Here is a 21,845-nt window from a genome sequence, read left to right on the forward strand (position 1 = left end):
TATTGTTGTTCCAGAATGGTGGGCTCCATTTCCTGCCACCGCTTTACCCGCCCCTCCCACTCTCTGTCCTTCCCCCTTTGACTTTGTCCAGGGCCCGATAGCATACCTCCCCTATCCACCATTAGGTCCATTACATTATTGCCATTGTGTATTTACTTACATATGTGTTATAAACCTTACATTATTACTGGTTTTAAAAACAAAATTAGTTTTATAACCTTTTAAAGAGATTTCAATAATAAGAAAAACCTACATATTGACTCGTGTGGTGGTTCTTCCTTCCTCTGTGCACACCCGTTTTTACATTTGGTGTCATTGTCCTTCTGCCTGGAGAATTTCTTTTATCATTCCTTGAAACTAACGTCTGCTGGTGATAAATTCTTTCAGCTTTTTTACATCAGGTGTTGGGTTTTTGCCTTTTTTTGAAATATGTTTCCATAGTTGTTTCAGTGCTTTAAAGGTGCTGTTCCACTACTTCTTACTTGCATTGTTTCCAGGGAGAAATCTGCTGTCAATCCGTATTTTTGTTCCTCTGTACATAATGTGTCCTTTTTCGTCTGGCTGCTTTTAGGATTTTTCTTTATCACTGGTTTTGAGCAATTTGGTTATGATGTCCCATGTATAAATGTCTTCCTTGTGCTCGGAACTCATGGCGCCTTTTGGATCTATGTGTGTGTGCTATTTCTCAAGCTTGACAAGTATTTGGCCTTTTCAAATATTTTTCTGCCATCACCACTGTATCAGGGACACCAATTAAATTTATATTAAGCTGCCTGAAGGCCTCGCACAGTTCACTGAGGCTCTTTTTATTCCTGTGATTCTTTTCTGTTTCATTTCAGATCATTTCTATTGCTATTATCTTCCAGTGCACTGGTCTTTCCTTCAGCGATACCTAAATTGCTAGTGATCCCATCCAGGGTATTTTTCATCTCAGACATTGTCATTTTCATCTAGAAATATGATTTGGGTCTTTTTTATAGCGTCTACCTCTCTACTTAACTTTTTGAACACATGGAATACAGTTATATTACTGTTCTATGTCCTCATCTGCAAATTCTAACAACTGGGTCAGTTTTCATTAGGTGATATTCTCTCCATTCAGGTTGAGTTCTCTTGTTTCTTTGTGTGCCTAAGAATTTTTATTTGAGTGTCAGACATTGTAATCTTTACCTTATTAGGTGCTGTATATTTTATATTCCTATAAATATTCTTGACCAGTTAAGTACTTGGAATCTTTGATCCTCTCAGGTCTTGTTTTTATGACTTGTCAGATGGGTCTGGCACAGTGCTCCATCTAGGGCTCATTATTACCCACTACTAAAAGATCCTCCCTGGTTTTCTACCCAGTGCCCTGGGAATTACGAGGTTTTTTCCAATCTGGCTGGTGGACACAGGCACTGCTCTCCAAGCCTTTCAGACGGCTTTGCCCCCTCCAACACATGCTCCGATCCGAAGTCTGCTGAATACTCACAGGAGACCTTCTGCAGTCCTCTGAGTTGTTCATCTCTGGTGCTGTGTCCTGCAAGGTCCAGCCATGCTCATCCGCCGGACCATCAGCTCTGTCTCCTCAAATCAGCACGTGTTCCGTGCTCCACCTCCATCCCCCCTCCCTACACTGCAGCCTGGAAGGATGCAGGGCAATCGTAGGGCCCCCTCTTTTCTTTCCTGTCTCCCAGGGATCATTGCCTGATTCCCAGGATTGTGAAAACCATTGTTTGAGGTGTTCTGTCTGTTTTTTTCATTGTTTCATAGTGACAGTCAATTCCATCCCTGGTATGCTATGTTGATTGGAAGCAAAAGTCTACCAGTACTAGATTTTAATGGTCTGTTGACTGTTTACCCCTGGCTGGAAGGGAGACTCCAGTGCACTGACAAAGAGCATGGATTCTAGAGTCAGACCAACTGACTAACCTGATGGTGCCTCCCTTCCCTCATCTGTAGAATGGGGAGATAATAGTTGTGCCTCAGCAGTCATTTTCAGAGAATAAAATGAGACAAAGCAGTGAAAGCATGACCCAGGTTTTGGAACTGGGTAACATCTTAGCTATTATTGTCATTTCATTTTAATTATTATAAGACCTCCATAAACACTCATCCAGTGAATGAGTGCCTGCTTTTGGTCCCAAGTACCGTGAGTGTCATTGCCATGGGTGCCTGGGACCCGGGGCCCAGGGGGTGTCCCGGAGGAGCGGGGAGCCTCCGCTTGCGCTCCCTGGGTGACGATGTGGCTACGAGGCCCAGCCCCACCCCCCACTGCTGCTGTTCCAGGGTTTGCGTCTCCTGAGGGACAGCCTTGCATTGTTTTATTTTGTAGGGGAAGACATGAAGACCCCAAGTGAATCAAACAGCCCCTCCTCATCCTCCCTGTCTGCTCTGAGTGACTCTGCTAACAGCAAAGATGACTCAGACAGCTCCCAGAGAAACAGGAGCGGGAACAACCTGCTGGTCATCTCCGTCATGCCTGGGGGCCAGCCCTCACTGAACAGTGAGGAAAAGCCCGAGAAAGGTAAGGGAGCGGGTGGGTTGGCCTGTGCAACCCGCCACCCCTGCCCCCCACTCTGGAGGGATGACCCCTCGTCAGGAGTGGTGTTGGAAACAGGGACTGGGTCCAGGAATGCTCCTGTTGGCTTGATCCGCACCCAGTCTGGGGTTGAGGGACGAGGCGTGTGACATCGCCTCCAGAGCTGTCACTTCTTTTACACAGAGACGCGGGGAACAGTGCTTGGAAGGGTGTGAACTGGGGTGAGGGGTGAAGAAAGGGGTCTCGGCCTTGCCCCTGCCCTCCTGTCCCTCTGCCCCGTGCACCTGTACACCCGGCTCCGGTCCTTCCAGGGTTCGAGTGCGTTTTTTGCAACTTTGTCTGCAAGACGAAGAACATGTTTGAGCGCCACCTGCAGATACACCTCATCACCCGGATGTTTGAGTGTGACGTGTGCCACAAGTTCATGAAGACTCCCGAGCAGCTGCTGGAGCACAAGAAATGCCACACTGTCCCCACCGGTGGGCTCAAGTAAGGAAAGCAAGTACAGAACCTTTTACTGTGTTTGTTTTTAAACACCCCTTCCCCACCCTTCCCCTGTCCCCTTCCCTGAAGGTTCTGGGGTCACGGAGAGGGAGAACTGGGCACGAGGGGAGTGAGGCAGGCACCTCGGCTGCCTTTAGCTGGGTGTGAATTGGGCCTGTCCCCAGGGGGCCAGCAGACAGCAGCAGGAGAATCCATCGCACCAGATGGCTTGTGGGAGCAGACCAGCACTCGGGTAGGCTCCTCCTACACTGCTTGAGTTCTGTTCAGACTCGATATTAGTATGCTTGGGTCAGTGTCCCCAAGTGCAAGTCATTACATTGTCACTGCAGTTCTGTTTTTCTAGGTGATTTGCCACACATCTTTAAATAAGCATTTCAGTCACTCCATCCACACCCCTCCCCAAATACTGGGACTTGGCCCATTTGAACAGGCTGGAGACTGCGTTTTTCATGCAAGGCCCGTGTGCCTCCTGAAACATCCCTTAGGCCTTCCCAGGAACTGGCTTTGGGATCTCCCTGCCTGAGATCTGACCTTTCAGTCACGTTACTCACAGGTCACCATCCCTGACCCCCACCCACAAAGACCAGGACAGTCAGCATCGTCACTAACCAGTATTTGCAAGAAGCCCTCTGGTCCGAAGGGAGGCTGATCAGTTCTTGCCCAATGTACTGTGCGTTTGGCTTGATAACCAGCGCCCGAGGGAAACCGAGGACCAAAACCTAATTCCCACCCTCAGGCAGTTTATGTCCTGCCACAACCAGAATTGAACCTGCCAGCGATTCTGAAGCTGGGTCCCTGTTCTCAAGGCCCTCGGGGGCTAGGAAAGAGGAAGCAGCTTACATCAGGCCCAGAAAGACACACCGTTTTCAAGGCAGAATTGTTCATGTTCAGCTGAAATGACTTTGTAATTTAAAAGAATGGAAAATTACAGTTTACTTAATGCAAGGGTGGAGGGAACCTTTTTAAAACATTTTGGTTTTTGAAACTCACAACTTGCCAGAGGGGTGGCGTCACTGTCCTGAGTGGGCGCGGGCTGGAAAGACCCAGGACCCTGGGAGTCGAGCACTGGGGGCCACTCAGGGGGGCCTCTCCCCAGCTCCTGTCTGGTGGGACACCCGCCCAAGTAGGGGGGCTGGGGAGAGGCCCCTGCTGGGAAATTCCATTTTGTTTTCCTCTTGGGGATGCTTAGGTGGGAGGGGGAAGGGAGGTCGCCAGGGATGGGGGAGGGGTGGTTATAATCCAAGACAACCGGACACTGGGAATTTGATTTGTTTGGTTCCCTCTGCCCCTTTCTAAACATGTGTGCACTCTGATTTAAAGAGCAAGGCCATGTATTTCTGTGGTCAGACTAGTGCCCCTTGCCCTTCGCAGTAGTCCCATCACAGCCACCAACTCTGCGGCCAGCCAGTCGCAGCCCTGCCAGCTAGCCTCTCCTCGGGGACCTGCCGGTCCCAAGCCTCCAAGCTGCTGGGGAGAATGCGCAGTGAGCGCTGATGCTTTGCGGTACACACACTTCCCATGTGGTGCTAACGGTCCCCTGTGTAATAGTTTATGTTCTAGGATGGCCAAGTAGAAGAATACTTTGAAAAAATTGATTATGCCTTCTGGCTATACAGTGAGTCTTTGTTTTTGTTTCGTTTCGTTTTGTTTTGTTTTCCCTTTGCCGCATCAGAGAATTAATTTGCCTGAGAGAGTGCCGTGAGGACCAATAGCGGGCCCCGCCACACCCTAGCGCTTGCCCCGAGTCACAGAAACGTGCTTAAAGTGAAACGGACTGCCAATGTCTAAGTTGCTTTTCTGTGATGGAACTGCTTGTACTCTATATCCTGTTCATAATGCAGATCGAATAAGATTATACTATTATTTTTCTTTTGCCGTAGCTCAGGACAGTGGTGAGTTTCAGACTCCTCTAGGTAAGGCCCAGCTTGGCGTAGGGGTTGTGTGTGCACCTGACCTGGGAATGGGCTTTTATTTCTCTCGTGTGCACTCTTCTGTGAGCTGAGGTTCCAAGGCTAACAGCGGGCTGGGCGCTGAGGAGCAGTGCGTGGTGCACTGGGTCGTGCTGGGCTCTGCTGAACACCTCTCCAAACCCTCAGGGGACACCTCGCTCCTGGGCCCTGCCCTGCAGGCACCTGGCAAGAGCTGAGGCAGCCACTTTTGCATTTGCCTTCTGTTTGTAAAGAGAGCAAACACGCTACAGCTATCATATCAGCCACTGACTCGAGCCTGGCAGCTTCTCAAAGAGCAGAGTTTGTCAACATGCCCCCACCGCTCCTCCTAGCCCCCCTGGACAGCCAGGAGGCCTGGAGGGAGCCTAACCTCACTGCATAGGATGGAGAAATGGAGCAATGGAGAGGCCCAGGCTTTGGCCCAGGGCGTTTCCAGCTAGAGCCCAGTCAGGTGATGGAGCTGGAACCAGAATCTGCCTAAATTACATGTAGGACCAGTCTAGTGCCTACCATGTGCGAGTACTTACCAAGCACTGTACATAATGCAGGAGAAATCTAAGAAACGGTCCTGCCCACTGAGAGTTTATGATCCAGTTGGATTATGATTATTTCCATAATGTAATAATGTATGACCAATGTCTTCAAGCGTCAGATAGCAGGCGCCCCCTCTCCCTCCTCATCCCCCACGAGTAGGCGGGCGGGGGGGGTGGGCGTCCTTCTCCCATGGGCGCCCTGGTCCTCACCTTCCTCCCCTGGTGGAGAAACAGCCATAGGAGACAGTTGCTACGGTCACAGACCCATGGCCACACACACACACTCACACACACATACATGCAGGCCTTCTCATCCTAACCACCTCTCCTAAGCACGATTCTGACCCTACAACTTTCTGTTTGCTGGAGGTAGCTTTCCCCCTGTAAGCTGTTCTTTAAAACTCTTAGCCTTTCTGCGTGTGCTTGGTGTGGTGCATGAAACGTCGATTCTTTGTGTTGCTCCCATCTAAAGGGGAGGTCGTGAGGGTTCGCCCTCTGTTATGTCCAGTGGGGGGCGGGGAGGGCTCCGAGGGGCCAGGTGGGGAGGATGGAGGGGAGCCATAGCTAATGTAATTCTCACCCTTTCTCCGCTCCCCCTCCTGAGGGTCAGTGTCCGCCGCTCCCTCCAGGAGACCCAGAGCAGACTGAGCGCACCTCATCACAGCTCCTCCTCGTGGGGCCGGCTCTGTCAGCAGAGCCGAGGGGGTCATCTTAACCCCTAAGAGGCAGCAGGGCTGGGCTGGGCAGGGTCAGCCGGGCCGCAGGGTTTCCAGGGTGGCTGGTGAGGAGGGTGGCAGTGGGACCAGGGCAGAACCTGGCTGGCTGACCCTCCCTGTCACCACTTCCCCCGGCAGGTGCCCATTCTGCATTTATTCCACCAACCGCCCCACTGCCATGGAGTGCCACCTCAAGACCCACTACAAGATGGAGTACAAGTGCCGGATCTGCCAGACGGTGAAGGCCAACCAGCTGGAGCTGGAGACGCACACCCGGGAGCATCGCCTCGGCAACCACTACAAGTGCGACCAGTGCGGCTACCTGTCCAAGACCGCCAACAAGCTCATCGAGCACGTGCGCGTGCACACCGGGGAGCGGCCCTTCCACTGTGACCAGTGCAGCTACAGCTGCAAGCGCAAGGACAATCTCAACCTGCACAAGAAGCTGAAGCACGCCCCACGCCAGACCTTCAGCTGCGAAGAGTGCCTGTTCAAGACCACACACCCTTTCGTCTTCAGCCGCCACGTCAAGAAGCACCAGAGTGGGGACTGCCCCGAGGAGGACAAGAAGGGCCTGTGTCCAGCCCCCAAGAAACCAGCCAGTCCCGGGGCCCCGCTGCTCATCGTCGGGAGCTCCCGGAACCTCTTGTCTCCCCTGTCGGTCATGTCCGCCTCGCACGCTCTGCAGACCGTGGCCTTGACGGCTGCCCACGGCAGCAGCTCGGAGCCCAACCTGGCACTCAAGGCTTTGGCCTTCAATGGCTCCCCTTTGCGCTTCAACAAGTACCGGAACTCGGATTTCGCCCATCTCATTCCCTTGACGATGTTATACCCCAAGAACCACTTGGATCTCACATTCCACCCTCCCCGACCTCAGACCGCACCTCCCAGCATCCCCTCGCCCAAACACTCCTTCCTCGCCTACCTGGGACTGCGAGAAAGAGCGGAGACTGTCTGAGGGCAGCCGTGTTCTGTACCAAAAACAAAGTGACAGAGACAGAAAAACCCACAAAACTTAAACACAACCCCAGCAGGTGTATGTTGCTGCAAAACCTACAGACCCCCGAGGGTCTGAACCAGTGTACTGTATATCTTTAGTAAGGAATAGAGAACTGGCTCCGTGCGTATACCTATTGCATTGACCTGAAAGCTGCTTTATCCACCCTACAGAGAGGTGACCTACTGCGTACATCTACCTTCAGAGGCATGCCTCCCCAGCTCCCACACCCACTCTCAGCCCGTCTCCATACTTTATCTGGAAGGAAGTTTGTCTTGTTAAGCCCTAACGCGAGTGTCCTTAATAGCAATCAGCACTTGTAAGCGTATATACTGGTGCATTTTGTTTTCTGTTGGGTGAATGGGGTGTGCGGGCGATTGTGGATTCTGAACGAGAAAGCCGTGTGTCGTGTGCCATGAGATTTCTATTGCACAGTTTTTGTCCCGGCTTCTTTTGCAGCGGTGAACATGTTGTTCCCTCCTGGGTTGTTCATCCACTGCAGTCTCTCCCCGAGCTCCTCCATCCCCTTCCCCCGTTTTACGGCTACAGAGTGGTGGGGCCTGGTGCTTGGTCGATGAAGGAATGGTAGATGCCCACGGTGCTGCTGGGGATTTCTGGCAGAGGAGACCTGGTGCTCGGGCCTTCTCTGGTGAGGCAGGCGCGAGACAGCCAGAGTCCAATCTGAAAGGAAATACCCTGCAGCACCGCGGCCGACACCACAAAACCTAAGTGTGTGTTGTGTGTGTGTTCATACGTACACAATGTGTGTGGGACACACACAGCGCCTCGTTTTTTTTAAGGGCAGATTATATATATATATATATGATGTATTAATTCAGTGGTTACCATTTGTTTGCAGGAAAAAAAAAGTGTGAGTGAAAAATTTTATGGTTGATAAATCCAGCCAAGGAGATTAAAAAGGGTTTGGATCCATTCTGGGTATAAATGCTCAGACTAAAAAAAAAGAAATGGCAGTTTTGCACAGTGCTTTGGTCTTGCACTACTTTTTGTTTCTCATCTGCAAAAAAGGAAAAGAAGTAAAATGAAAGGAGGAAAATGTACCTTTTCTATGGAACGAGTAGACTCTGTTTGGAAATTTTGTCCAGCCTCATTGCCATGTACCCACCCACCCACCAGGTGCTGTCAGGTCCCACAGCTCTGTCCCCGCCCTGAGAAGTGCCCGCTGTGTTCGCAGGTCGCAGGCTCTAGTGCTAGTCAGTCTCCACATTATTAATAATTCTATACTCCATTTCGTTAACGCCTGGTAGATGTAACCTGCTAGGAGGCTAACTTTATACTTATTTAAAGCTCTTATTTTGTGGTCATTAAAATGGCAACTTACGTGCAGCACTTTATTGCAGCTAGAAGCAGATGTGATTGGTTGCAGAGCCCTTTGCTCATCTTTAAAAGTACTGGGCGATTTAAAAAGAAGAGAAGGAAAAGAATCTTCGGCTGAATATGTGAATGGCTTGTATTTTTTAAGACAACAGAATTTCCTGTACAAAACAGGCTGAAAGAGCAGGAAGAAATGTGCTTTGTACAGTGATGGGAAGTTCAGAATGTAAAAGTTTGTGTATTATTTATCTGTTGAAGAACTGGCGGTGTGCAGGAGCAATATTTCTCACTGCGCTGCTGTTTCCCATCAGGTGTTGTCCTACAGGCGGGATTTTTTTTTTCATGTGTTTCACCAGGGGAAAATAAAAGCAACCCTGATTTTCTCCCTCTAGTCAGTCCGCTTCACATGGTTCCCCACCACACACCCCTTCCCTCCCCCAGGCCCAGCGGGTCTGCTACCCTTCTTCCCTTTGCCAGCCACCTGGCCCTGGCAAACCTGTTTACACTAAGGAGACGCCCCGGGGGCAGGAAGGCTGAGCCAGCCAGGGCCAGAGGCTCCTGCACCCTCGGCCATTCTCCAGCAGACACTTGTTCCCGGCCATGTTTGAAATGCCGGATCAACCTCGCCACGTCAATGTCTCAGTAAAAGACACTACAGACAATGATAATACACTCCAAGAATACCGGGCTAATGGGTGGGTTGGTTTTCTTTCTTTTTTTTTTTAAGTTATGCCTTTATCCCCATATAATGGAGAATGTGCCACTTGGCTAATCATGTGCTTTCAAAATTACAAGTTCAGTGAGGACAGGGAAGAGGGCCATGATGACCCCACAGAGGCCGGCAGGAGAGGTTAAAAACCTGAAAGGGTGGCCCTGACCACGAGGACTGCAGTTTTACAGCCTGCCACTTGTGCAATAGGAGGTCCTAGGCTGCAACTCTCAAGATCGGGAGGGGTGTTGGAAGGAGACGTTCACTGTCCGAATGCCATGCATTTCACCACTTGCCACTGAACTTGTATTTGAATGACTTCGTCATGCTTAATGTAATTGGGCACCTTTTTTAGCACTTTGGAAAGAGTCATCAATCTTTCTGGTAAATTATAAACATTTTCTGAGTGAGAAAAGGTGTGTTTGGAGTTTGTTTGACTTTTTATATTATTATTATTATTATTGTTATTAATAAAGAAAAGATCTACAGCATTTTTCAGACTCCACTGAGATACTATGTACCCCCGAATTTGGTTTGCCGTTTGATACTCAGGGAAGGATGCATTCTATGGAAGATATCCTTTCCACGAAAAACACTAACGTCTTTGAGAAATTCACCTGCCAACTAACTTCAGTTGTTTTCACTATGTATTCTTCAATGAAAGCTAGCTTATTTTTCCATATAGTAATGCAGTTAGTGTTCTCAGCACTTTCCTTCTTCTGTCCTTTTTTTAACCCCTCATATTATGCTCAGATGATCATACTATCAAGGTTTGTGTACATTACTGAAAATTTGTATTGTATAAAGCTTTTTGCATTACAAGGCTGTACAGGGTCATTTTGACAGTAACTGGTATATTCCTTTGCATCTTATGTTGCATTGCCAATTTCTAGTGTATCCAGTTTGGAAGTATAATATACTCTAATTAAAAAAAAGGTTGGCTATACTCTTGTTTCTTCTTCTTTCTTGGTTGCCATCCTTGACTACTTGTTAGTCTCAGGGCTTGGTCTGTCTTGCATTGTTCTGATTTTTACTTTTCAGTGTACTTGAAATAAGTTTAGGAAATACCCACTACTAGTTGTAACGATTGCAAAATGCAGGTTTTGAACAGCCATGCTATAATGCAGACTGTCATTGTGGAAGTCATTTAATTAGTAGCCATTAGGTCAAGAGCAGATCCATCATCCAGTACAATGGCAGGCCAGCCCCTTCCTGAAATTGCTTAGTGACATTTAAAAGTGTCCACCAGCCTTACCCTCTTCTGCTTAACATCATTTTAGTGACCCCACAGCCAAAGGGGCAGGGGTGGGGGGCAGGGAACAGATGAATAATTCTATTTGTCTTAATGAAGTTTGGCAACGATGAGATTGTAATGGGCGGGGGCGGAGGCAGGAAGATTGGCCTGTTTTGAAAACTAAATAATAATCTATCCAAATACAATTAATAGTTCGTTCAAAAGAAGTTACCAGAGAAAGAAACTGAGGCCAAAAAAAGAAAAAATACACTAGGTTAAAACAATAATTTTTTAAATCCATTTTAAAATTCTAGTTTTAGAGACCTTCCCCCATGAATCTATGCTGTTTGATAAAAAATGTAAAGCAGCAAAATGATATTTTGCCTAGTTCACTACCTGCAGGTTTATAAATATAATGTCCTCTGCTCATTGCAAGAAATTATAAATTGCTTTACTCTAACATTCAAAAAGATCGAATTTACCTTTTACAAAACAAGATAATGCAGGAAAAGCCACTTTGACAAGAACTAGTCACTAATCCCACTATTTTCCCCTTCATTTTTTCATCCAATAGCTATTTTTAGGTGATTAAATCAAGTTCTCTCACTTGATTCAAATTCCAGTTTTGTAGTGAGGGGGCTGGTATTTACGGAAAACATTAAAATAAGCCAGAATTCTTTGCCTTTTGCTAGGACTATAGGCAGGAGTGAGTTCGTATTTTGCATACATATTTTTGCCCTACACTCCCCGCCCCTATGTCACATATTTTTCTCGGTGGTTGAAAAAAGCCTGAAATGTAAAGAAAACAATCATCAGTTTGGTACTTGCAATGTGCTTGCAGTGACCCTGAAGAAGGGCTGAGATGGGAGCCCTCCGACGAAGCGGACCCCCCCTCCCGTCCTCACCCACCCAGAAGAGCCTGCATGTGGGCTGGGCAGTTCCAAGCCAGTCCTACGGCCTCTGAATATACTCCAAGATCAAACTTCGACTTTTCCTCCTGTCACGTTAAATAAATATTTTACGCTGAGACTCAAAGCCATGTTTCCTATAATGGGTCTCCGTCTCATTGGCTCCATTTGGGGACCACCTCCAAACTGCTCCTATAACAGAGCCGCACTTCCAGTCACATGAACGAGGAGAAATACGAGGGCATGGTGAGCTCGCGCCTCACTTTACCCACAGTTGGGGGTGCCAAGGGCAGGGTGGGGCTCGTAACAAGTTGAGGGGGAAGAAGGCTCCTCGTTAGCTGCCGAAACCAAGTCACTTTCGATCCACAGAGAAGGAGAACCGAGAGGAGCCCTGTGCCTCCAAACGGGTTGGGAGGGAAGGAAGGGGATGCACAGCAGCTGAGCGGTTTCATCTCTGCTTCCCACAGGCAGAGAATGGAAACCTGGAGCCCTTTCTCACGTGGCCTCGGACCCTGTGAGCAAAATCCCAGGATAACGAAGGGGACTGGGGCCGCACTCTAAGGAGTCATCCACCACAACAATACACGAGACCCCAGACAACATTCTTGCCGGTATCACTCTCTCGAAGCAGACGGGTCCCACAAAAATAAGGTTTTATTTTGCAAACGACTCCAATAAACCGGGAAAGCAAACACGCATAAAGCAGGCCCTGGAGAAAATAAAGTGCGGTGACACGGGGACCAGGGGCTCCATTCTGCCCGTCCAGGGTCCGAATGGTCTCAAGTTCGCCATGGAGACCGAATCACTGAGGCAGCAGGTCTCCCGTTCATAACACCTTCCTGAGACAGGAAAACGCAAATCCTCGAGTTGGTAGGAGCGCCATAGGGGAAAGGAAATTCATCCACCGCTCTAGCCCCTTGGAATTTTTCAATCACTTCTTGGTATTCAGTAGAATTACAGAGCTAAAGTGGAGAATCTACTTCAATTCATACTTCAAATTTCCCCTTCCAGTAGTTCTGCAAAAGGCTTTCTACCCTACTGAGAGTTTCTAGGTTACAGGCAAGGTTTTCCAACTGTGAGGGACATCACCGTGGAGTCAAATCACCTGAGTTTGAAGCTTGTCTGGGAAGCATCTTTTAAAAAGAGAGGTTCAGCCCTGGCTGGTGTGGTTCAGTGGCTTGGCTGTTGGCCTGTGAATCAGAAGGTCGCTGGTTTGATTCCCATGCCTGGGTTGCAGGCTAGGTCCCCAGTAAGGGCACGGGAGAGGTAACCAAGGTGATGTGTCTTTCACACATCGATGTTTCTCTCCCTTTCTGTCCCCCTTCCCCTCTCTCCAAAAATAAATAAATAAAATCTTTGTAAAAATTAGAAAAGGTTGAACCAGCTGATGTCTCGGAGTCTTCCCCACCTAACAGATACCATGCAACATTCATTCAGTCCTCACTCAACATCGTCGGTAGGTTCTATGACTCGAAGTGAAGTGGCCGGTAAAGAACTTCACCACAGCCCAAGTGAAGCGAGAGCTGAGTTCCTACAGCACACCGCCAAGGTTAAAGCCAAAGGACGTTGGACGGAACACCCTGACCTGCAGCCTTGCTGTACTGGGATGCTGTGACTCTTTCTAAACAAGCGCACGTCCACTTTTTGAAGCAAAGCGGGTCACAAAGCTGCACCTTTGCGAGGCAGTTATAGTAAAAATGGCACCTTGGCATTTTCAAGCCACAACAGACTGAAGGGAGAAAAGAAATGGCTAAAACCTTTTTTCTGCCCACTTCACAGTGTGAGAGGTCACAAGTCCTTCTCTTGTGAGTGAATATGAAATCACCATGCTTGGTTTGCCCGCACTTATCTGGAGGGTGGCTTCGACATGCTCTTCCAAATGGTGAGCACTTCATCTGGCCAGAGGAGTCGGGGACGGCCACGCGGAGATGCAAAGGCTCGTCCCCCCCACCGCCCACCTGTTGCTGACCCCCTCCAGGGGACATGTGCAGCCGTGACCACTGAGAAGTCTGCCAACCACGTTCCCACTCTTTTCTGTAGAAGAGCAATTGGTTTCTTTTAACAGGTAATGAAAGACGTTTTACTTTTAATACAAGGCACGGCACAAGTAACACCCTTTTTATTACAAAATCTTTCATTACAAAATCATGAGCATGTCATTCTGTAACATAACAATATCACACTCAAGCACACGAGAAGATATTTTAGGTGAACTATACATTATTACACCCATATCATTTTACCCTACCAACCACACTCAAGCAGGCTTCACTTCTGCCGGACCCAGTATAATGAAAGAAAATATTCTTATTCTGCCACTTGTTTAAAAAAGCTCTCAGCTCAAGGACTCAGCTAGAAGCCCACAAAAGCTCCCAGGCACTTCCACTGCATGGCAAGACCCCACATATTGATGGAGACCCAGGCAAATGACTCATCTGTCCCCAGCATCCAACAAGCAAAGCCAAGAGCGTACACATGGGGCAGGGACCAAGGCAATCCACTTAGCCACCCCCGGCCTGAATGTAGGGTTCCCCCGAAACCATCCCCGAATGGTGGGTGTCTTTCCCAGAGATTTTTGGATAAGAGAAGCCATCACTTGGCTTCAGTGTTCTTCGTTTTATTTTAACTGCAATTCCTAATAATCTGAAGACTTTTCAGTATGTGTTATAAAGGGCCACCAAGGCCCTCTCCCCCTAAGTCCCAGTTCAAGCAGAATGTCTGTTAGATCATTCTCCATGCAGTGGGTCTGACCAGCATTTGCAGTCTCAGTTTGTCTATCTGTCTATCCATCCATCTATATATCTGTCTATATCTATTTTCTGGGTTTCCCTAAAAAGCAGAATCCTGAGATTTATTTTGGAGAGCCATTCCAGAAACACAAGTGGGGAACTAGAAAAAGTGGTGCAAGTGAGAACAGAAAGCCAGCCCCAGGGTGCCCTGGGGCGCTAGTCTCGGAATGGGTGCCTGGGGCGCCGTCCCTCGGGGCACCCTCTCGGGGAGCTGTGTAAATGGAGCTCTGAACCCACAGCCCCGGGACAGAAGGAAGAAGGGGCTAGCGCAGCCCAAGAAAGTGTTCGTTCCTTTGCCCTTCCAGCTTTGCCCATCATTCCAAGCAGCTGGGTAGTTTCCCTCAGACAGGCACAGAGGTGGCAAAGAAGCCAACGGTGCAGAAGGCAAGAGATGCTTAGGGGAGCTGAGGCCAGGTGCCGTCAGTTACACTTGACCCTGACCAGCTAGGGCTGGTTGTTATAGCAAAGCCTGGATTAAGAAGTGAGTTTGTAAAATGAGGAACAACTGGTTTCAAATAAAATTACCATATTTGGCAAGAATGTCATCATCAGCCCTGGCTGGTAGAGCTCAGTGGATTGAGCATAGGCGGGGAACCAAAGGGTCACCAGTTCAATTCCCAGTCAGGGCACATGCCTGGGTTGTGGGCCAGGTCCCCAGTGGGGGTGCGCAAGAGGCAACCGCACACTGATGTTTCTCTCCCTCTCCTTCTCCCTCCCTTCCCCTCTCCCTAAAAATAAAATAAAGAAAACCTAAAAAAATGCCATCATCACTTTAGCTTCTACACCACTGTGGGCTGCACACCCAACCTATCTGGTTAGCTCGAAGCTCTTCTCCTCTCCCCCAACGACAGTGGTGGGTCATGATGCTAAGGAACAGAAGGGGTAACGCATGAGAGTAGGTACAGGCTCTCTCACCTCTGCGACACTCTGCGGAGTCCTCCCTTCCTTGGGGTTTGTATGGGGCTGAGCTCTTGCAGGATGCCAAGAAGGGGCAGTCCCTGAGGAGGACCTGGGCTGCCGCCCCCCCACCCCCCGCTCACAGAGGGCCCCTGCCTTTGGAAAGCCACCTGAGAGCCCAAATGAGGCCAGAGGGGAGGAGCCAGCACCCAGCACTGGGGTTGGCCTCAAGTCTAAGGAGGAGGCATCCTGGTAGCTCTCATAGGTCCCAACCCACTGTGAATGGGGGCCCAAACACAGGGGTTGGCAGCCAGACCTCAGCCAGGCATAAAAGGGCTACAGTTGCCTGGCATTTTCTTTGTACACATACATCCCTCAGGAACCTGTGGCTGAACAAGGCGGTATCTGTCCTCTTGGAAAACAGCTGATTGAAAATGGAAATATTCAGAGTATAGGTTATCTCTGTTTCTTTCCATCTCTAACCCACAACTAGCAGCCTTTTTACTAATGGAAGACTGGGCTGAGTGTGGACTGATGGATGGGTGGTCACATACACACACCAAACATATATAAAGAATGCATGGAAGACATACACACTACAAACATAATAGATATACATTTGGCTGAGGGCATCCAGAAGGAGGACTATGAATTTTATTATTCTGGGAGTCACAATATTAAAAGTAATAGTTTTCATTTTTCCTCTGGGCTGCTGAAAATAAATACAGGTTGATAAAGGAGTATCACGTGAAAAGAATAATTAAGGGTCAAAGGAATCTCATTCATCAGTATCCCCTCGCCCATCCTTTCCACAGTTAAATCAACGGGCACAGCCAGGGTCCCCGCTCTTTACGGCATCAGACAATAAACAGAGCAGCAGCAGCGATAGCTAAATAGGCAGGAGTCTGGGTCACACAGAGGGGCCATGTCTCTTTTCGAATGGGCGGGATAATTAAATTTCCTGCTGATGAAGGGCTTCCCAATTTGGCTGATCTGCCGGTGACTAAGCTGAACTGTATCCATGCATGAGTTTGTGTCACGGGATCCTGTCTTTCAACATGAGTCCCTCACATTACCCATAATCCAGTGCCTTCCTCATTATTATTCTCTTCACCTGTTCTTCACAGCACAAAGTTTTCACCGCAGTTGGCCATATTCTAAAGCAAGCACAAGCCAGTCAGGAGCAGATGAAGGCTCTCTACCAATCATTTCTCCCCTTAAGGCTCCCTTTCCACTCTAACTTTCACCAATTTCTCTCTCTGCTTTTCATTCATTATTTAATGAGCAACACATATGTGGAAAGTCATGTGCTTGCAGCTGATAAGAAATGGAGATAAATAAGATACGTTTCCTAGGTTTAAGGAGTTTATCGACCAATAGAAGAAATGCATATTTGAATAAATGCATTATAATACCAGGAAAAACACGCATAAATTGCTGCGGGCACCCTGGCCCCGCGTGGCTAGGTAGGTTGGGCAACATCCCACAATGAAAAAGGTCCCCCAGTCCCAGCCAGGGCACGCACCAGGCTGTGGGTTCTGTCCCCGGCTGGGGTGTGTACAAGAGGGACCTGATTGATATTTCTCTCTCACATAGATGTTTCTCTTTTTCTCCCTCCCCCTTCACCTCTCCCTAAAAAATAAATATTTTTTAAAAATAAAAATGAAAATAAATAACTTGTTGTGGAAATAAAAAGCTACTAATTCCAACATTAGGTGAGGGGAGACTTTGGGGGCGGCGTGTGCAGCCACCACACTGTGGCAGAGGACTGGGATTTTCCTAGGCAGGAACAGTGGGGAGGGCAGCCCAGATTGAGAGAACAGTTTGAGAAGAGGCAACGAGGTGAGAAATTACACAGTGGGGTCCTCTTGTGCTAGAAGATCCTAATGAAACCAAGCAAAGCCATCTCGGGTAGGGCTTCGAATCCCTTCTTCAGGAGACTGAACGTCTAAACCACTCTGTGGGTAAAAAGAACTAAGAAAGAATGTTGTGGAGAATGGCATGATCTGGCTCTTGTTTTGGAAAGACAATTCTAGCCGCACCACAAAAGGAGGACTCGAAAGACAAGGCGGAGATGCGGTATGTTCAAAACATCCTACACTGAAGCCACGGTCTTCTTCCTCTGATCTCTTACCCATCTGTTCCTCAGCCCAATAAAAGCTCAGCCAGCCTCCGAGTTACCCAAGCCACAAAACTTGGGGTCAACTTTGCCCTCTTCTGTTGCTCTCCTCCTTTCTCTTCCTCTGTTTCCAGGGACAGCTAACCCACCACATCCTGTTTATTTTACTTGCAATGTGTTTTGTGAATCGAGATAGAGTCACAACATCCTGGTGCAGGTCCCCAGCAATAGTGTCTCGCAATAGTTTCCTGTATGAAAGGGACACCCTTGTGTAGAAAAGACTGAACAATTCATTCCAGAGAGCAGAAGGAAGTTCATGATCAGACCTGAAGACTCGAAGGTGGTATTTGGAGCCAGCAGAGAGGGTGATGGATAACACCACGGTAGCAATGTCAACAATGACAATGACAATGACAACAGAGGTCCCAAAGACAGCACCTTGGGAGATGGACACCAAAAAGCTATCAGAGAAGCCGTAGACAAGCTCGACATTGTTAGGAGAAGCCAAGGTCAGAGAGATTTTGATAGGAAATTGCACAGAGGATGAGTAAGTGAGGTCGAATCTGGAAGCTTTTTAGCAATTTGATGCTCCACAGCGAGCTTTAAGGATCCAGTGGCCGTGGCCGTTTGGGGGTGGAAACCAAATTGCAACAGATCCAAAGAATGGATTGATGGCGAGGAGCTGGGGACAAGGAGAAAAGGCAACTCTTGTATTAAGTTTAGCAGTGTGAGAAAACCAATCGTGCCGTGCTAAAAGATGTCACATCATGCCCTGGCTGGTGGGGCTCAGTTGGTTGGGCATCAGCCCGCAAACTGAAAGGTTGCCAGTTTAAAGGTTCCCAGTCAGGCACGTGCTCAGGTCGCAGGTTCAGCTGAAGCACGTACGAGAGACAGCCTATCAATGTTCCTCTCTCACACTGATGTTTCTCTCCCTCCCTTCCCCCTCTCTTCCCCTCTCTCTCAAAATAAATCAATAAATAATAAATAAACAGCTCTTCCCTTCCCTCTCAGGGAAAGCTAACCTCTCCCATTCCTACTTGACATTCCTTCAAAGAAGCAAAAGCTGCAGACTTTGTAACCCTCAGCCACACTCCAGACCAATTTCCCATATTCATTTCAGTACAACTCATCCTTTGAAGTGCTTCAGTCTGAATTCACAACATCCTGCTATTTCTGGCTGTTTGGACCAGTTCCTTTAGCCAAAGACATCCGCAAGAAATGGGCTGTGGGGATAAGGTTCAGCAGCACTTCTCTAAAGCACAAGAGTCCAGAAAATTGCAAAATAATAATAGTTATAATAATAGTCAAGGGACTGCATGCCCCCCACCACCCTGGTACTGTGGCCAGGATTACCAAATGAGGATTGCAGCGTGGAAAAATGAAGGATTAGAAGGGAAGATGATCATTTTATTTAAAGTCATGATGGACATAGCCGGGGAACACAGATTCAACCATTGAGTTCCAGAACGTTAGACCGAAGAGTACATCAGGCAGCTGAAAGGGGTCGTCCCTGATGGAGGCTGGTCCCACGCTGTCCAGGCGGTCCCAACCCGATGCACTGCAGACCCCACCTTTGTGCGGGGCAATTGGCTCTCAGAGCCTGCAGGGGACACACCACCCCAGCTGGGAAGACTATCTACAGCTCAGTTCTCCTGCCCAGGCTTGTGGCCACCTCACCAACAGGGGGAGAAAAAATGACCCTCATCAGACATCATGGAAAGAAAGGTGCTGGGTTTTATGGGATGGAAATGAAGTAATCTGTTGTTTTTATTAAATACCATGAGAAAGTTATTAATCCGTGCCAGAAACACAAACGTAAATATTAGCCCATTGGACGCATTTATCCTGAAGGGGACCATCTGGCCGAGCCTTGCAGCGCGCACTTCGAGAAGCAGGGTGTGTGCAGGCCCACACCGGGCCCCCTTTGGCGAAGCCCCAGGTCCCCAAGAGGTGGGAATTTAAGGGTTCTGAGGGCAGCGCTTCGCGATGATGGCATCTGCTAGAAACTTGTCGCGTGTCCCTCTAGCAGTGGCCCCGCCTTTGCAAATGCCGTTATATGAAAACTGAAAATCTCAAAACAAGGGGTGGGTATTATTTCAGATTCTCTGCCTTTAAAAATGGACTCTTTCCTTGGGCACCACATGCCAGACGCATATTTACAGAAAACCTCCCAGAGCACGCGCTGCTTCACATGGGAGACTGGAGGGAAGATGAAGGGGAGTGTAGAAAATGTAAAGACTCGGGAGCCACAGCCAATTCTAGATGAACCTCAAGTTGAAAGTGCAGCATCTTGAAATTATAAAGTTAAATGCACAGTTCTTTTTCTTTTTAATATAAAATGCAGTTTTAAAAACCCTACACTGTCCTATTTTGTGCAGAAAGACAGGGCTACAGATACACCAGGTGGGGGGTGCAGTGCCCTGTCTGGGGATCGATAGAGCCCCGGGTACCCACAAAGTGGAGGCCATCGCACATTCTGGAGAAGAGGAAATGCTGATACAGCTTGAAGAAATGCCCGACTTCCTTGAGGACCCAGGAGAACCCCGTTCACCTGTCTTCCCTATGTGTTCAGAGGACTCCTGGATTTAACTTTGTATCTCCTGCCTCCGTCTGCTCAGAGATGCAACTGTGGGTTGCGTATCAGTTCTGCATTTGAGCCTTTCCCAAATCTCTCTCCCCTATGGCACATGTCAGCTCCAATGGGTGCATGCGGAGAATCTAGGCAGCAAATTCTTCAGTCTACATAATGGGAGGCCGGCAGGGCTTGACCTGGACAGGCTTTCAGGTACTTGAGAGTTCGTTCCCTTCTTGGTCTCATCCAAGACCGCCAGGCACCCACCTGCCGAAGTGCAGTCACTACGCATGGAGTCATCGGAAAAGGGCCACGTTACACATCAAAACGGTGTTAACATGCACACAACTTGCTCAGGCGCATCTCAAATGCCAGGGAGAGAGGCAGCAGCTATCAGCTAGGAGCTCAGTGCTTGTTGGGTAGGGGGGGGGGCGGGGGCGGCAGTGTCTCACACTCTAAATACCATTTAGTTAGGGAGTAATTCAGATTACACAGGCTGCACAAGTTTACTCTCTCTTCATATCAAATACTGTACTGTGTGTGTCTGTTTTTAAATTTTTTACTCATTGATTTTTTAGAGAGAGAGAAACATCGATTTGTTGTTCCACCTATTGATGCATTCATTGGTTGCTTCTGTATGTGCCCTGACCAGGGATCAAACCTGCAACCTTGGCATATGGGGACGATGCTCCGATACACTGACCTACCCAGCCAGGGCCAGGGATGTGTGTATTAGCAGTGGGAGAAACACCCAGCACTGCCCCACTCCGGGTCTCCTGGGAGAGTCCAGACCCTCTACTACCCCTACATTCCTGACTTTTGAAAGTTTCGTAACTGTTTTTTGTACTTTAGAAAGTACGTGCACATGGTAAAATAAAAAGATCCAGTGATTATGTTTCAACGCGAATAACTTCGCTTTGTTTGTGTCTTCTGCCTTTATTCGCCCAAGATGCTTTTGTAGCTCAGACCCCTCTCCAAGCCGCACATCACCTCCAGTGGGTGGGCCAAGAGAGGCCATGGAACGAGTTCTGAGTTGAGACCAGTGAGCTTCTGGGGAGGCTGGCAGGGCTTCGCACACCACACCCGAAGCCGACAGTCAGACCCATTACCAGCCCAGTCACTGCACTGTCTTCTCTGTCCAAATCTACCCTCTGCCCATGTGTCTATTCTTCTCATAAGCTGGTAACCATAAAAAAAGAGTACTTTAGGCAGGTAGATGAAAGAAGAGTAAGAGAGAGAATGAGAGGTGTCGAGAAATGGCAGGATTTTACGGCATCTAATTCGATTTCCTCGTTATATAAAAGGAGAAACCAAGGTCTGGAGAGGGTGGGGAAAGGTAAGGGGAGAGAGAGGGACAGTGGGAAAGAAAGGTAATTGCTTAATAACTTCAAATAATAATAATTATTTCTATAACTCATATTACCCCCAGGCAGTGCTGGGTTGGCCTCAGCATCAAATCACAGAAGAAAAAAAAACCAGTCCCACAGAAGAAATGTAATTAACAGCAATCCAAGTCTTAGCCTCTCTATAAAACACCAGAGAGTACATTCTTGATATACATCCAAAGATCTTAAAAATCTTCTGAGGACATTTTCCTTACGTTACTAGCAATGAATTCCTCCGACCCAGGGTCCCCAACCCCCTCCTCCTGGTCTGGGATGCTGCTGCATTACCACCTGAGCCCCACCCCTGTCCCGCCCCACCCTGGGGCTTGGGAAAATTGTCTTCCACAAAGGGAAGTCAAAAAGGTTGGGGAACGCTGCTCCAACCTTCCCCTTCCCCATCTTTCTAGAACCCTTTAAAATTCTTCCCAACACTCAGGCCACACACCCCTCTCTTCTCCTTCACCCTTTCTTATATGGATCAGTTGAACCTTTCTGATTTTTTTTCCTCGCCACCCACATCCTGGAGCTGAAGAAAGGCCTGAGCTCTCAGAGTGAAAGAGCCTATCAGTACTGAGGAGGAAAACACTTCAAAAAGAAACTCACACGTGGAGGCAGGATAACAAAACTTCCGAGCCCTAAAAGGGACAATCAGACGCAGATTACCTGCAGAGATTCAC

General features: G+C 48.4%; 1 protein-coding gene across 7 annotated transcripts in view; it reads left to right on the forward strand.

Moving 5' to 3' along the window:
- The window catches only part of ZNF827 (zinc finger protein 827), a 165,318-nt gene extending 146,601 nt beyond the window's left edge, over positions 1-18,717 (forward strand). For 2 of the 7 annotated variants that reach the window (XM_037058445.1, XM_037058442.1), the window contains 5 exons: positions 2,315-2,506; positions 2,833-3,010; positions 6,362-8,964; positions 11,793-11,799; positions 18,706-18,717. In XM_037058445.1, the coding sequence (XP_036914340.1) occupies positions 2,315-2,506; positions 2,833-3,010; positions 6,362-7,181 (1,190 nt within the window). In that variant the 3' untranslated portion in view covers positions 7,182-8,964; positions 11,793-11,799; positions 18,706-18,717. Of the gene's footprint in view, positions 1-2,314; positions 2,507-2,832; positions 3,024-4,573; positions 4,641-4,905; positions 4,939-6,361; positions 10,209-11,792; positions 11,800-18,705 lie in introns of those variants that run through there. The other 5 variants (XM_037058446.1, XM_037058447.1, XM_037058448.1 and 2 more) reach the window with 5 other exon arrangements.
- The last annotated feature ends 3,128 nt before the right edge of the window (positions 18,718-21,845 follow it).

This window comes from Sturnira hondurensis, unplaced genomic scaffold, assembly GCF_014824575.4.
Source record: "Sturnira hondurensis isolate 20B ecotype Veracruz unplaced genomic scaffold, ASM1482457v3 Scaffold0010128, whole genome shotgun sequence".
Classification (NCBI taxonomy): Eukaryota; Metazoa; Chordata; class Mammalia; order Chiroptera; family Phyllostomidae; genus Sturnira; species Sturnira hondurensis.